Source organism: Ammospiza nelsoni, chromosome 5 (assembly GCF_027579445.1).
Source record: "Ammospiza nelsoni isolate bAmmNel1 chromosome 5, bAmmNel1.pri, whole genome shotgun sequence".
NCBI classification, from domain to species: Eukaryota; Metazoa; Chordata; class Aves; order Passeriformes; family Passerellidae; genus Ammospiza; species Ammospiza nelsoni.
Genome location: NC_080637.1, coordinates 29,018,579 through 29,034,589, shown reverse-complemented (window position 1 = coordinate 29,034,589; position 16,011 = coordinate 29,018,579). Strand labels below are relative to the sequence as shown.

Genomic DNA, 16,011 nt, shown 5'->3' with positions numbered 1-16,011 from the left:
GCTCTCCTCTGGACTGCCTCAGCTGGTTCATGGCCTTCTTATGTTGGGGACCCCAGAGCTGGGCACAGTACTATGGGTGGGCTCTAATGAGAGTGGAGTAGAGGGGCAGAGTCCCTCCCTCACTCTGCTGGCCACGCTGCTTTCATGCAGCTCAGGACCCCTTTGGCTTTCGGGGCTGCGGGCACACATTGCTGGCTCATGTTGAGCTTCTCTGGTTTAGAGACAAGGATATTGCGTGGGATGTTTCAAATGTTTTGCACAAATGCAGGTATATGGCATTTCTGCACTCCCCTCATCCATCAGCATTCCAAGCCCACTGCACAAGGCCACCAAATTTGTCGGGCACAATTTGCCCTTAGTAAAGCCATATTGGCTGTCACCTGTCTCTCCTTTATTATACCCATGCCAGGTATGGTCTTTGGAAAGTTTTAGATGACGCAAAGAAACTAAAGTCCAACATTGAGAATCCCTTCTGGACTGATGTTCGGGAGCACCAAATGTAGAAATATTTTCAGGAAAAAAAGGACTTGACACAAAAACATTGAAAAAAAGCTAAAAAGAAAATTATCTTTGTGCTCCTAGAAAGTATTCATTCTGCTTTTTTAATGTAGTAAACTATTAAATACTGTGCAAGTCTACATATATAGATGCTTATTGATTTAGAGCACGAAATTTCAACTTTTTTAAGAGGAATGCTACAAATATTTTGACTAATGTTTAATAACTTACAAATGTTCACAAAGGATCTATTAAATAAATTTTGAAGTGTACTATTGATAAATTATTGATTCAAATTAGAAGAAATTAGGAAATTTGCAATCACACCACTTCCTAAACAGTTTACAAGGCAGCTTACTTAATTTTGTGCACTATTGTCCTCGATGTTTTTCCTATTTCTATTGTCTTTGGTGCTATTGTGATTATCAATAATAATTGCAAAATATTTTAAGCTTCTGCTTTAAGTAGGTTGAACACACTACAATGCTAAACAATGAGAGCTAAATAGGAAAGTAATGGGGGAAGGTAATAATATTTTGGTTGTCAATGAAAATTGATTTTGAGAAGTTTTGTTAATATTTTTATACGTTAGGAAGGTGTAGATGCAATAAGAGTGGAAGCAGTTGCACCAAACTAAGTCTTTTTCTTAAAAGTTAATAGGCAGGGAAAAAAGCGATTTCTGGCAGCAAGAGAAGAAGTCTGATGATACCATATGTACAACACATGGCAGCAAAGCAGTTTATTCCTACTTACCCAACCTTGCAATCTATCATAGCCAAGTGCTGACACTGCAGCTTGTATGAAAGGGCACGTGAACATCAAAGGAAGTGTCTTTGCCTTTGAAAAACCCTTAACTGCTCTGCATACAGGGCAGTGTTGACACAAATCTATCAACACAAAATCTTATTGCTTTACCAACTCAATTAATGGTTTAATTTTGTGAAAGAACAAAATCAGGGGGAATGATACAAATGCATCTGATTAGGACTGATTTTTTCTTTTTTAATTTAAGTTGATCTGGTTTATCTCTTTATCTAATGAGTTGTTAGAATGTTGGTTTCCTTTTCTGGCTCACAGTGACTGCTCTGACCCTTATGAACCCACTTGCAGAAATATCAGGTGCTGATTCTTTAAAAAAATTGTCACCTGTAGTTTATTAAGATAGTTTTTTTCTGGATTTGAGCTGTTTTCTGGAGGTAGTAAATAGAATTGAGTACTAAAGATACAAAAGATACATAGTTAAATAACTAAATTCTAGTCAAGAAAAGGATTAAAGATTTAGAATCAATAAAAGCAGATAATCTTGCATCTGATTGTAACTCTTCATGTTTTAAGATAATTAAAGACTAGCAGACCTTGTAGCATAAAATGTTACATATTGTTCATAAACTTTTCATGGTAAGTAATAAAGACATATAATTATTAATCTTTAAAGAATTTATAAACTTAATTGGTAATTAAATACCATCTGATATTGGTTTTTTTCTCAGTGATACAATTTAGGTGTAGCATTTCAGTAACTTTTGCTTATTTTCCTTATTCACAAGGCCAAGTTTGTAGTAAGAAGCATTTTATCTTTTATCAGACCAACTGATACTTAGATTAAATGGACAGATTTTGCAGTTTGACAAAAAGCCTTGTGTGTGTATGGTTTTTTTCTCCCCAATACCAACAGAGGGCTTAACAAAGATGCTTTCTTTCTGACCTTGCCTTAGTTATATTCTTAGAACACTGCAGATATATTCTCATTCATTAATTATTCACATATTATTGAACAGCACTGAATGAAGTCCTTTAATTCATACTTAGGTAATGACATGGTTGATAATAATAATAAAAAATTATCCCTCTGTCACCTCTCTTTAGTGCTCCTTATTTATTTTCTCCTCTTAAAAATATAATTTCTTCTTCAGAAGCATGAGACCATGATTACTACCCATCTGCCACATTTATTCTTGGTGCCACTATAACACCCTTCAGACCTCATTTTCCCTGGCTGGAACACTCTTCCATATAAAAGACAAGTGTAACACCTCAGCAGGGAATAAATGGTCTCTGCTTTTAAGCTTGCTGTCAGTAAATACTCCATTATATCTCTCCACTCTGATTCTCATGTCTATGTTACTCACACACTCACTCCCTGCCATATGGACTTGACAGTGTGTGCAAAGGGCTGTGAAGTGGGACAGTGCAAGAATTCGTGACACAGGTCAGCAGGTGCAATGAGAGCCACGGACCCCATTTTGAGCACAAACACAAAATCAGGGAAGCTGAATGGCAGCCTGTGGCAGAAAGCACTAAGAAACACAGAACTGAGGGACAGAAAGTTCAGCTAAGACCTTTGGTGGTGCTTTCAGAGCTAGTTTTTCCTGCAATGCAAGCCAGTAACCTCCTTCCAGAGTTCTTTTGCCTAATCCTCTGCCATTTCACCTACGACTCCCCCTTCACCACCCCGCCATCTTTGGCCCTGATTTCATCCTCTCTAGTTCCTTATTTCCTCTTGAATTCTATGTTTTGTTTTTTTCTCAGCCTCAATTTCCCTGCTTATATCTTTTGATAATCATCCCAATATCTTCACTGCAAACAGAGTTGAGTAGCCCATATTTTCTGAGGGCCACCTTTTCTCCTAATTTCCTTTTTATTTTGAGGAAGAGGTGATGAACAATTTTGGCATTACTTCTCTTCCAACTATCAGAGTTGCCAGCTGGCATCCTGCTTTCCCCTTCTTTCAAGCACAGGCAAGAACAGCAGTAAGCTATGGCTCAGGTTTTATGGGCATTCACATACAACATTCATCCTTAGACCACAAAAGCTATAACAGAATTATTTTTAATGGTTTATTGGAAATCATGTTGGCATTTTTATTAAAATGCAGGGTCCTCAATGGGGATATTATCACTTGCTTTAAAAAGGATGTTTCCAGTCCATAGAAAAAATGTGAGCCAAATGCACTGTAAAGACAAGTAAGCAGAATTATTCCAAATTTCTATTTTTTAAAAACCAGTTCCAGAAGCTGAGGGAGCAGCACTGAATAATGATTTTAAAATACTTACCTTGGCAATAGTATAGGTTAGTCAAACTGTTAGGCCTTTGCTCAGTGGTCTGGGCTACACAGAGGATGCACTACTGTGTTGGATTCAGCTGAAACCCAACCAATACTCCCCCCATCTAGCAAGATGTACAGCTATTATTTCTTCTGCCACTTCCCAGACCTACATTTTGTTGTCCAGAAGCATGACTCGGTGAGTTAAAATATCTCTATCTTTGCTAGTGACTGCAAACAAATCCTTGAGGCTCAGTTCTCCAAGCTTCTCTGGCCCAGCATCTCCCTTGCCCAGCAGCACCCATCTGCTCCTCTGGCCAGGGTGCCACGCAGCCACCTGTGTGCCAAGGCCAGAGGAGGGAAGGGGCCTGCATCCAAAGTGATTTGCATTCTCAGACTGTGTCCGTACAAGGAGAAAGGACATCTGTGTAACTTCAGCTGGAATGAGTGGGCATATCACAAAATGGGTAGAGGTTGAAAGGGACCACAGTGGGTCATCTGGTCCAGCCTGCCTGGACCAGAGGGTCCTCCTAGAACACAGTGCACAGGACTGTGCTCATATGGTTCTGGAATATCTCCAGCGAGGGAGACTCCACAACCTCTCTGGAAATCTGTTCCAGTGCTCAGTCACCTGCACAGTAAAGAAGTTCTTCTTCATTTTCAAGTGGAACTTCCTTCGTACCAGTTTCTCTCATTGCCTCTTGTTCTACTGCTTGGCACCACCAAAAAGAGTTTGGCTCCACCCTCCCTTTAGATATTTATATGTATAGATATTCTTGTGCAGAAGCAGCTGTGAAGTTTTCACACAGGAAGTTAGTGCAACAGAAACATTGATAGCAAGGAAAGAGTGTCATTTTGAGGGAGCTTTAGCCCTTAATGAAGACGCACACCCTCTAACAGCTTGACATTGTTCTTATATTGAGGCTCTCAAAACTGCACACGGGATTTCTGTCAGCAGAAATTTTAGTGTGGCCAAGGTGAGGCCGCACCACAGCGGAGCAGACCGGGACTGCCACTGTCTCTGCTTTGGATACTTCGTCGCTCGACTTCTCCCAGGGACCAAGGCCTGAATGGGGCCGAGACCAGGCTGAGCACAGGGCCGCGATGAACACGGGGATGCAGCGGGAAAAAGGAGGCGCGCCTTTTTTCACTTTTGGGGCAAATAAACAGTGGGCGTCGCTCCAGCCCCGCCCTGCGGCCCGCCCGGCCCCGCTCTGGGTCCGGTCCCGCCCCTGGCCGCCCCGCTCCGGGCCCGGTCCCGCCCCGCCCCGCTCCGCCCCTCGCACGCCGCGGCCGCTCCCGTCGTGCTCCCGCTGCCGCCGGAGCCGCGGGCCCGCCCGGCAGTGCCGCGCCGCGCCGGGCGGGAGGATGCGGCGCTTGGCGCGGGTGGCGCTGCTGTGCCTGGGCTGCGCCGTCTGCTCGCTGCTCTACGGCCTCAGCCAGCTGGCCCTGTCCCTGGAGCAGGAGCCCGGCGGCGGCGGCGGCCGCGAGAGGCAGGCCCGAGAGCCCGCCACGCCCGGTGCCTGGCGGCAGGCGGGGAGCGCGGGCCGAGGCGCGGCGGGGAGCGGCAGGTACGCGGGGCCGGAGCCGGGCGCGGGCGGCGGTTCCCGGCGCATTCCTGCGGGGAGGGCGGGAGGAGCGCGCCGCTCTCCGTGCCGGCCGCGGGCGGAGCGGGGCCGGGCGGGCGGCGCCGAGGCCTGGCCGCGCTTTCGGGGCAGCGGGCGGGGGTGACTGTGCGCTCCCTCCCGGCCTCCCGCGGGCCGCGTACTGGCGGCTGGGGAAGTCTTAAACAAGCACGGAAAAGTTTCAGGAGTGGCGCTGCCGGCGGCCGAGGCCGCCCCCGTCCGCGTCCCCGCGGCGCTGAGCCCGTCCCTGGCTGCTGCTTAGTGGGACAGGGCGAGTGAAGGGTTGCGTTTCCTTCTTCCAAAAGGATAAAATTTCACGGTGCTCGTTCAGGTCTGAAACTTAGTAACTGTATGACTATCGAACATAACTTCAGTGAAGCCAAACTGTTTGTTATGGGATATCTTAATACAGCCAGTCTCACAGAAAGCAGTGAGTTCAGTTCTGTAATTAAAGGAGTGCATATCCGAGCATCTCACACTCTGCAAAGTTCTGTTGCCCTCTGCCAGCAGAAATTTTAGTGTGGCCAAATGGTGATTGAGACTATGGAATGGGATTTACTAGTTTTCCTTTAGATTATAGTTTCATAATCCTGTTCACCTGTGGCTACCGGAACCCTAAAGCCAGGAAAAGCGAAGTGATGAGAAATCTGTTACTGAAAATGGAGGAAAAATTAGGGCCAGACCATTCTGGGCCAGTCTAGCTTTACATCTGCTCAGATTCCACAGCAGTTTAAAGCAAAGTGAGTTGTTGATTTGGCAATGGTCGCTGCTTCCCGGTGCTGCACAAGCTCTGGCGCCCCCCAGTCCTTGTCCTGCTTGTGCTCCTCTGAGCACACGAGTGAGCTGATCTGGTGTGGTGACCTGCTTGAAAACTACCGAGTTTTTGGCTAACTCAGCGCTAATCATGTGTTGCCTCATCATGTAATTATAAAAGTGTCGGTGCTGTTGTAAAGGACTTACAGAGGATGGCAGGATGACAAACTCTGATTTAATAATCTTGGAATACCATGAAACAGCATTCTGAGTTACTAGGGGTGGAGTCAGCTGAAATGTGAAACCCAGCTATCGACTGGTGTAACTACTTAAAAGAATTTTTCCCCCTTGTTTTTACATTAGTTCAAGTTAATGCAGATTTTAACGTGAAAAAGATGTAAGGATAATTGTGCCTCACTTCTAGTTTGTGAAGAACCACTCACTTCTTGTGAGTGGTTGAAATCTACTAGTTCTAAATAAAAATACAATAAAAAAACATATGTATGATATTTGTGTTACTAAAGAAAACATGCAGTTTAAATGAAGCAAACTTTTGTTGGGTAGAAGATAATAATGTAAATGAATGATTTATACTATTGAAAGCTGAAATGACTTTAAGCTGCATCATACTGCTAGTAAGCAAAAAATGAACCAAGTTTATTTTAAAAGCTGTACTGTTCTAGTATTCATATTAAAAGTGTAGTTTTTAAATTAAATATATGACTGGAGAAGAGCCTCAGCAAGGTGCAAGAAGCTTCTTGCTGCAGTTATATCAGATGAGATATAAATCTCCCCAAATGTGTCGTCAAGTAGAAAAGTTTTACTAACTGACAAAGCTCTTTATTCTAAAGATCTCAAATGCCACAAAGCATTTGCTGTATACAACTGCTGTATACAGTTTTTTGGGGGTGCATCTCCTTGCAAAACCAGTGTGCTTTTTCACCTGTGTGGGAGTTATTTACTTATAAACTGCTGTCAAGCTGAAGTCTCAGGATAAACATCTGCTGTTGTAAGTTATTGAAACATGCTGTTTGTGCAAAAAGTGCATGTGAAAAACCTATTTGTGAGTGAGACTCTTAGAAAAGAGAAAAGGCTTTTGTTTAAGGAAAAGCTCTGTCCTGTGGCAGTTAATAAGTGTCCCACTGAATGTTCCTTTAGATGCATTTGTAAATTATTCTTGAGTGTTAAACTGCATTTATTCACTATCATAAGTGATACACACATCTTGCTGAATGTATTGGTGTTTTTCAGTTTTTATACATCAGCTACTTCTCCAGTAGAGACTGACCGAGCACTATGGCCCACATATCAAATGGCCACTTCTGACTGTCTGGTGATCATGTGATATCCTGAAGGGTGCATAACCTTACAGAGTAAATTGCATTTAGATCACCTTCTAGTCCTTGAAGTTTAACATTTTGCATGCATTAATAGTAACTTTCATAAGTGAGTTGCTTCAGCTGTGTTCACTGATGGCTTTAAAATACAGTTCAGCAAAGCAAATCTATCATCTGAAGGCATTTATACACTCAGCAGTGTTTGTCTGTTTTCTTTAGCCAAGAAGTGTTTTCTTTGCCTGAATAGTCCAGTTTGGTATATTCCACAAGGGCAGAAAGAGCTCGATCATGCTCTGGGATAGGAAAGGAAGACATTGAATTTTCTGTTGGTTTTTGGAAACATGCAAACAAGAAAACTTCAAGTATCAAATAAGGCTTTGGAATACTACATCTGGAAGAATTTAGCAATGGTGGAGACATGTTTAAGAAGAAAATAACTTAAAAGGAAGTACCATATTGAAACTAGAATTAAAGGTTGAGGCAGGGTCCTCCAATAAGCATAATAATTCACAGGAATTTATTGGGTAATCAGTTTAGTAAGGAGCTGCTTGTTTCAAACACTACTCTATCCTGAGGAACAAGAGGCCTGGAGACTGAAGGCTTGTATCTTGAGACTTGATATAAACAACTGAAGAACACTTTAAGAATTTAATAGCTGAACATCTTCATAAATGCCTTGGATGCAGGACTGGAAGGGATACTAAGCAAGTTTGCAGATGATACAAAACTGGGAGGAGCTGTTGACTCCCTCAAAGGCAATATTTTGTTTGATTGTACGAGTCTCTTGCTCTCTAACTGTTCTGGCAGAGGGAGAGTTAAGTGGATTCCAGTGCATGGAAAAGGGCAGAAGGTATATCCACAGGCTTAGCAGTGGAGGGTGGTTATAACAGGTAGCTGGATCTTTCCTTGGCCTGTACACAGCTGTTCATCAGTGTCAGAGCTTAACCAGCAGTTTCACCACTTTGCTTCTCAGCCATTCTTATTTTAAGAATATTTTAAGAATTGGTCCAGAACCTGTCAAAGCACTTCAAAATATGAAGTAAACTTAAAAGGATTAAATGTTCAATGATTTGAAGTTGAAACTTCGTTTAAAAACTGCTGAATTTGGCAAGCATTTGACCAGCAAATATTATTTGCATAGGAATGTTGTGAAGCAATGAAACATTATCAAGATTTTTCCAGTTTAAAAGTTGAGGTATCAGACATCTAGCATTGCATTGACTATCTCCTATCTAATAAAGCCATTGCTTCTATGACTAAATATGTCATAACAAATTTGTGGCATTGCTGCAAATGTTCAGAAAAGCTCTTGAGGAGAATTAGAAATTCTTAGTGCGTTTTAGAGTTGAATTAAGCATTTATCATCCCAGTTTTTACTCCTGTGTGATTATGAGCAGGAAGGAAATGCATCCTTCCTGTTTTGCTGCACTTGTGGGCTGTGCTGTAGGAGAGACATGAGTCTGTCTGTTGGTTGGTTCATGAAGTTGATAGAACTTAGGTTGTTAATGAAAGGAATTTTGACAGGAACGTAGTCATCAGGGCTGCACCCCTCACCATTTGGACATTCTGCTAAGTTGCTGTGGAGTTACAGTAGTACAAATATGCCACATGGATTGAAAAGTGTTTCTAACAACAATGATCTCCATTAAAAAAAGGAGGTTACCACTGATTGTTGAGGGATTTCTTATGGTTAAAACTTGACTTGCCTGAGCACAGGGCCTCAGTCTTCATGACTGCAATTTATGCACTGCTATGTATTTCACAAACTAATTTGAAATTGTCCTTTCATTCTAAAAAGTTTTCAGGTCACAATAGACACCTTTTCTATGTCTGCAATAATAAAATTTCTGCTACCCAGGGATGTTGAAGCTAGATTAACTGATAAAGGTAGTTAAGAAGTGGCTGGTTGCTTAAGGAAGAGATGCTTTGAATTGGCAAGCAGATCACTGAGAATGCTTCTCTATGACACCAGTGAATTTTGCAACTTCATATTTCTTCTTTTTTATATTTTTGACAGTGGTATGTGTTAGGAATTGTCCAGACCAGTAGTGTGATGGAAGCAAGGCTGCTGCATTTCCATGTTCCTGGATATTCAGGCAGTAGCAAAGTGGAGCATTTATTCCAGTGGGATTATAGGCTCTTAGTGCAAACACACATGGCTGGCCACAGAGATCAGCACACAGGAAACAGTGCTTGCACAACCACAAACAAGCATCCTGATCCTGTTCCCTTCTCTGACTGATCAGGGTGAAAGGTTTTAATGAAAAATACATCAATGTATGTAAGGTGGATTCCTCCAGTAACTGGCCTTAGACACCTGGTCCACCCAGGAACAGATTCCTGATCCTCTGGCCTCCACTGCTGCTGACCTGAGCGTGTGAATCCTTGAGGCTTGCAGACCCAATTCAGTTTCTGGTACTCACACCCTCTTGGATGTGCAGACACCTGTACAGGTGAATGTGCTGGACCTTTCCAGGCCTTAGTTTTGTGGCAGCTGCCCACAGGATTGCCTCATGAAAGGGAGTCTTATGGATAGCTGGTCCTGACCACATTAGTCACTTCTCAAACGCCAGGTAGCCAGCTCAGACTTTCTGGTGCTTCCAGTTGCCATGCCTCAGACCCAGCCTCATCTTATGGCTATGAGAGAGGTTCTTTCAGTAGCTCAGACTTGCTGTTCCCTGCAGTCTGGCTCAGTCTTAGGGCCTGTCTGACACCTGGCTCCCAGCCCTTGCCCTGCTTGCAGGCTGCTCTGGTGGCTGGTGCCATGCGCCCACCCACGCGCGGTGCGCACGTGTCTCCAGTCCCTGGCTCTGCAGGCTCGTGGGCCCTTGGACCTGTGGCCATCTTCTCACCTGCAGCCGCTCTGACCTCTGCATGTGCACGTGGGATGGAGCCATTCCCACACCCAGGAAAACCGAACTCTTCACATGTGACTGGAACCTCTTATCATCTCTCTGTTTTTTGCATTTTCCTTCCTCCCCAGCCCACCTTTGATCCCACAATGCATCCTACACCCTTTCAGGCAGTAACCCCATTAGGCAGTTGGTAAACTGGCCTGGAGAGTCTCTCCTGTTACCTAGGCTGGTGCCTGGATCATCTGCCTGGTTCATGGGCTCTCTCTGCCCTTTGAATTGGGGCTGTGTTGGGATACTCCATGTGCCTTGTTTAGTTTGTTTCACCTTACATAATTTTCTGCTTTCTATTTGTGGGGACTGGCCTTTAATCATGTAACAATAATAGATGTGAGCAAAATATTCCTCCGTAGTACTGAAGGTGACTATTCCTGTCTGACTAGTAACCTCTCTGAGGTAACAATGACTGTACCTGTTTGTAGACAGGTATAATGCAACTCCCTGGCTGTATAAAGCAATTGTTTGTAGCCCAAGCTTTCATCAAATTTCATTTCAAGTAAAAAAATAACTTAATCAGTGGCATTTTAAATGATCTTAATGTGAATGACAAGAAGAAAATGTTGTCCAATTATTCCAGTATCTTAATCCTTTAAATGAAAAACCTTTGGGGAATATGGTAGCATGTGGCCAACTGAGGGAGATTGCTGTTGACAGGACAATGTCTTGAGCTAACATTAGGTAAATTGCATGCATACGTATCCTAGTAACACTTTTGTTTTAAATATGCAGTTTATGAATCAAACCCAAGGCTGATAATCTTGTGCTAAATGGAATGTTTGAAAGGCCTAATGTGTCAGAGAAGTGACAGCCATTACTTCAGGTTTGCCTCTTGCCTTAGTAGTTTGGGTAGGGTAATATTCAAGGCAGCTAAGAAAACTCTTGTTGACAAGTGAAAGAGGAATCGCCTGTAATAATAGCGTATAGTCTTCCAAACCACAAAACTCTTTTGGAGAGATTGTCTATTAATTTATCTTAAAAGTAATGAGAAACAGTTACTTCAAAAAGCTAGTAGTAGAGATCATAAAGATTGTTCTTCACATAAGTTGAAGACCTTATGTGCCTTAGAGTTTTTATAAAACTACAGAAGCCACAAAGAATAATGCAAAGAAGAATCTGTCAGAGGGAACTTGTGGTTTTATACTCTGGTAAAGAGCAGTGCAGATATCCCTGAAATAGAGTTGCAGTCTATATTTCCATTTTTGTACCTGGGTATTTATTTGTGGAGAGCATTCTTAAGTCATGAAATAAAATTAAATCGAAAATTCTTGTGAACACATTTATCTACAGAATACAAGGATTTCCTGTGATCTAGCAAAGAACTGCACCATCCCCCACAGCATTTAAACGAGGCTTTGTGAAATGCTGTGTTTTGTTTATCAGATCGTTTTTCTCAAGTGTTACAAAAAGCAGAAATTACTAATATTGACATTCTTTGATGCTACATTCGGCTATTATTGTCTGGTATTTGCAAAACATTGGCCTTCACAGGTTTCAGATTATGCTACCCAAGATGGTACTGATTAATTTCAAACTTGCAAAGCCAACTTTCAGTAGAGTTCTGAGCTATAGTCCTTAAATACTGCTGATGAAAATCAGCAGCTTTTGTGTCGGTTTTCTTGCACATGTCTTTCATTCACAGATACTAACTTTCAAAGGAGAATAAACACTACTGCCTTTGTGTCACCAGGTCACAAAGCAGAGAAGGTCATGCAAGAGAGTATCTCTTGCTTTACAATATTCTGCTTACTCATTTCAGATCATAATTCTTGATGTTGATTTTCTCACCAGAGCCTTTGATGTACACACTTTCGTTTCTATTTAAAAATATTTCCTATATTGCTGTTGCATAAAATGTAATGATGAAGTAGTAAACTCTGCTTTTTTTTAGCTGTTAATGTAGCACTAGTAAATAAATTATTGGTCTTGATTTTAGTATGTAGAAAGAAAATTTGTGAAATGTTGTGATTATTTCTGTATTGCATTAACCAGCTGTTACAAAACAATGGAATTGCTTGGTGCTGCTAAGTCCTGTTTTTTATTAAAAATCCGATTTGCATGTTTGCACTGACTAGAGTAATGGGTGAATAGGGATTGTGTTAAATGGACAGTTTAACCTCAAAAATGAAAAGTTACAGTCGCTCCTCTGCTTTGAGTAACAAAGGTATTGAAAAGGTGAAGTTCTTTCTAGCAGTAAGTTGCCATTCACTCCTTACTCATTACCTGTGGGCTTAATTTAAGCCTAGAACATAGCAGGAGCCTCAAAAATCTCAGCCCCTCTGTTTTTCTCATTCTGAAAATACATGAAGAGGAAAGGCTATAGGATGGGACCATTCTGCCTTTCAAAAATTCTGACTGGCTTCTAATACCTTTTCCTTTGTATTCAAGTTGCATTACATGGCCTGTTTTCTGCCATCTAATTAACTGTTCAAGTTATGCTTGAGCTAGGACACTATCCATTTAAGTTTGCCATAAAATCAGTAACATTCATATAGGTTATTTTTGTCTTATTCTGTTAGGTGTAAGAATTTGTCTGTATCTTTCTGGAATTCCTATTGGATGCTGCCCTCTGATGTTTGTGGAATGAACTGCTTTTGGGAAGCTGCTTTTAGGTAGGATGTTGTTAAATAGTACTTTATTGTTTGATTGTAGACAGATGTAGCTGATGTTTTTTGGCTCTTTAGCAAGGTGGCAAAGCTAAATATCTTGATTGCTTCACATGCGTTTCACCTGCTTATATTGTGGTTACCTTTATCTGGGGTTTTTCATGTTACATTATGTTCTGGAATTGTAGACTCAAGTGTAACTACCAAGAGTAGATTTTTTTCAGTTATATTGCTTCGTTAAATAGAAACTTGCTAACATCTGTTAAAAGCCTGTCTGAGTATATTCTGAAAAGTTAATGATAAATTATTTTCCAAAAATAAAATTTGCTGCACATGAATACCCACGATATAACTTGCAATAAAATTGTATGCTTAGTAAGTACATGTGGATTTTTTAAAATTCAAGTTAAATGATATAGAATTTAAGGAGGGTACTTCATTGAAAAGCATTGAAGAGACAGTTTTGAATGTTCTTTAACAAAGTATGTTAAAGAATAGACTGTCTGCCTTAATGCTGCATCTTTAACAATAAGTTTAAATGTTTTGACGTGGTGGCTCAGATGTTTTAGGCTGTCACATTACACAGGTTTCTTGAAAAGTAGTGAGCTACTTGTCAGGTGGTTCTCTGTGACAGTGTTCACAGGGGTCTTAGGATGAGGGAAGAGACGAGGATCTGACTCCATGTTTCAGAAGGCTTGATTTATTATTTTATGATATATATTATATGAAAACTATACTAAAAGAACAGAAGAAAGGATTTCATCAGAAGGCTAGCTAAGAATAGAATAGGAAAGAATTATAACAAAGGCTTGTGGCTCAGACTCTCTGTCCGGGCCATCTCACTGTGATTGGCCATTAATTAGAAACAACCAGCGTGGGCCAATCAAAGATGCACCTGTTGCATTCCACAGCAGCAGATAACCATTGTTTACATTTTGTTCCTGAGGCCTCCCAGCTTCTTAGGAGGAAAAATCCTAAGGAAAGGATTTTTCATAAAAGATGTCTGTGACAGTTCTCTAACCTTCATAGTTCAGTACATAACTGAAGTTGTAAGTCAGTTTTTCTTACATTTAAAATTTTGCTGATCATCCTTTGATATCTTTTATCTTGATATCTTTTGTTGTTAGCATGAAGCTTGAATATTTCTGGGAAAGCAAAGGGGAAGAAAAGCTTAGCTTCACAAGACTTACTGTTTTTTTGAAAATTATTGTGGGAAAGCCTTTAGATCCCTTATTCGTCTCTGCTTGTGTGTTGTCAGTGCTTTTTAAACTCATTGGTAGTCAAGAAATTCCTTAAAGAAGTTACTTAGATTGATTTTTATTCTGTTAGTGAACTTCATCAGCAATTTGGGGCTGCTAAGTTTTTCTCATTGCCATTGGTAGCAATCCGTACTGTGTCAATCCATAGGGATGCACATGTTTTTGTTAGGCAGATGCAGCTATCTGAATAGACAGAAATAAGTTTTTTTTCCTTATAGGTTATGTTGTGGGTGTTTAGCTCTATGAAGTTTAGTCCAGTGGGATAAATGAAATGCTGTTGTGATTGAGGGTGAGGGGGCTTAGCTTATGCTAGGTGGAGGGACAGGATATGATTGTAAGCTTCATTTAATCCTTGGACATCTGGGCCAGTCTTACACTTGTAGTGTTGAGACCAGGGAGGTTCTTGCTGTCTTCTGACCCCACTAAGCCTGTAGAACTCCCTGGATACAAAGTAATGCACAAAAATAGCAGAAAATGTCCTTTCTGGATATTCAGGCTTCAGGCAGGTGGAACCTTGGAACCAGAAATGGACAAATCCCATGCAGTTTATTTACACATACCTTTAGCTATAACTTGTATGAATCTATTAAGAATTCCATATGTGGCTGTGAGGACAATTCTGTTGAAGTGTGCATTGATTATGACTTCAGTGGGTGAGCCCACTTTCATGATGAAACATGGTTCATGGTGAGCTCTAAGGTTTGCAGAATTTCAGGTTTATACATTTTGAAATTGAAAGAAAAAAAGCATCTTAAATGAGTAAAGGGTGTGTGGTGTTCAGATTAAACATTTTACATTAAGCTGCATTGTTATATCTTAATCCCCATATGCTGTGCTGACTTCAGTGCTTGTTGAATTCCTCAGTGAGATGCTCTAATTTATCCCAAAATTAAAATGTCTCCTTTCCATTTTCCACTAAGTTTTTAGAACACTGGGAACTTTTGGATTTTTAAGTATTTTTGTTGAAAAAAAGCTTGTTATCTCTCTGTTTCTAACTTGTAATTCCATTTAGCTTTTTTTCCTGGATATCAGGAAAATATATCCTGTATATTTTATATATATTATATGTTTACTCTTGAGAGAACTTAGCACACACACTTTTGAAATGCAGCTTTCTACATTATTTCCTTTAAGTAGCTCTAAGTGTATTAAGTGAAAACCAATGTATAGATTTTTTAAGATTCAAGTATATGTGATAGAAATGTTGGAGACATATAGAAGAATCTGGAAAATTTTTGAGAGATGTGTGTATATAGACTTCAGTATGAGTCATGCAATAGTTGAAGAACATTTGAAATTGATGACTTCTGAACAGGGGCTGGTTCTAATAAGGAATAATAAGGATCTTCAGGTTAGTCAGTGTAAGATCAATTGCTTTTGCTGTATGTGGGAAGGATTTTGTAGCTATTTTGCACCCACATTTTTTCACCATCAATCTGATTATTAACTTTATTCTGGCACAGAGTATTTGTTAGCTTTCACCTTGACAGAGGAAGCATGAGATTGCTTTTGCGTACAGTGGTATAGATTTTATCAAAATTTTAAAAATGCTGATAGAGATAACATGAGGCTCAGATTTTGCATGGTCTAGATGATGCTTTTCTTATCTAGTACACCTTTCAAGGTGCTCAGTATTGTCTAGCTGGTATGGCTGCTTGTTTCCTAATGGGACTGACTAGGAAGAAGTTCTTAGGGGTCGTTACTATGGCTGTCTGACCAGGCTGATTTCAGTTGTTGGATGTTGCAACTAAGCGGGTTTTAACTTGTGTTGCTTGCTAAAGTGGAAAGTTTCACTAAGTTTTTGGGTATATTGAGCTTCATGTGGTGTGACTATATTGAAATTAATTCAGATAGTGCTGAAAAAAGGAATTTCCCTAAATTAGCAGGCTCATAGGAGAATGGGGATTCTATTTTTATAGTGAATTAAAAATTACTCATATATTGTAGCTTCAGACCTAATCTACTAATTGAGTTGGCATTG

General features: G+C 40.8%; 1 protein-coding gene across 2 annotated transcripts in view; it reads left to right on the top strand.

The window, feature by feature from the left end:
- Positions 1 to 4,909: 4,909 nt before the first annotated feature.
- GXYLT1 (glucoside xylosyltransferase 1) overlaps positions 4,910 to 16,011 on the top strand; it is a 28,625-nt gene continuing 17,523 nt past the window's right edge. Inside the window, exons 1-2 of one of the 2 annotated variants that reach the window (XM_059473306.1) lie at positions 4,910 to 5,112; positions 12,685 to 12,777. In XM_059473306.1, coding sequence (XP_059329289.1) covers positions 4,910 to 5,112; positions 12,685 to 12,777 — 296 coding nt within the window. The remainder of the gene's footprint in view (positions 5,113 to 12,684; positions 12,778 to 16,011) is intronic. The other variant, XM_059473307.1, reaches the window with a different exon arrangement.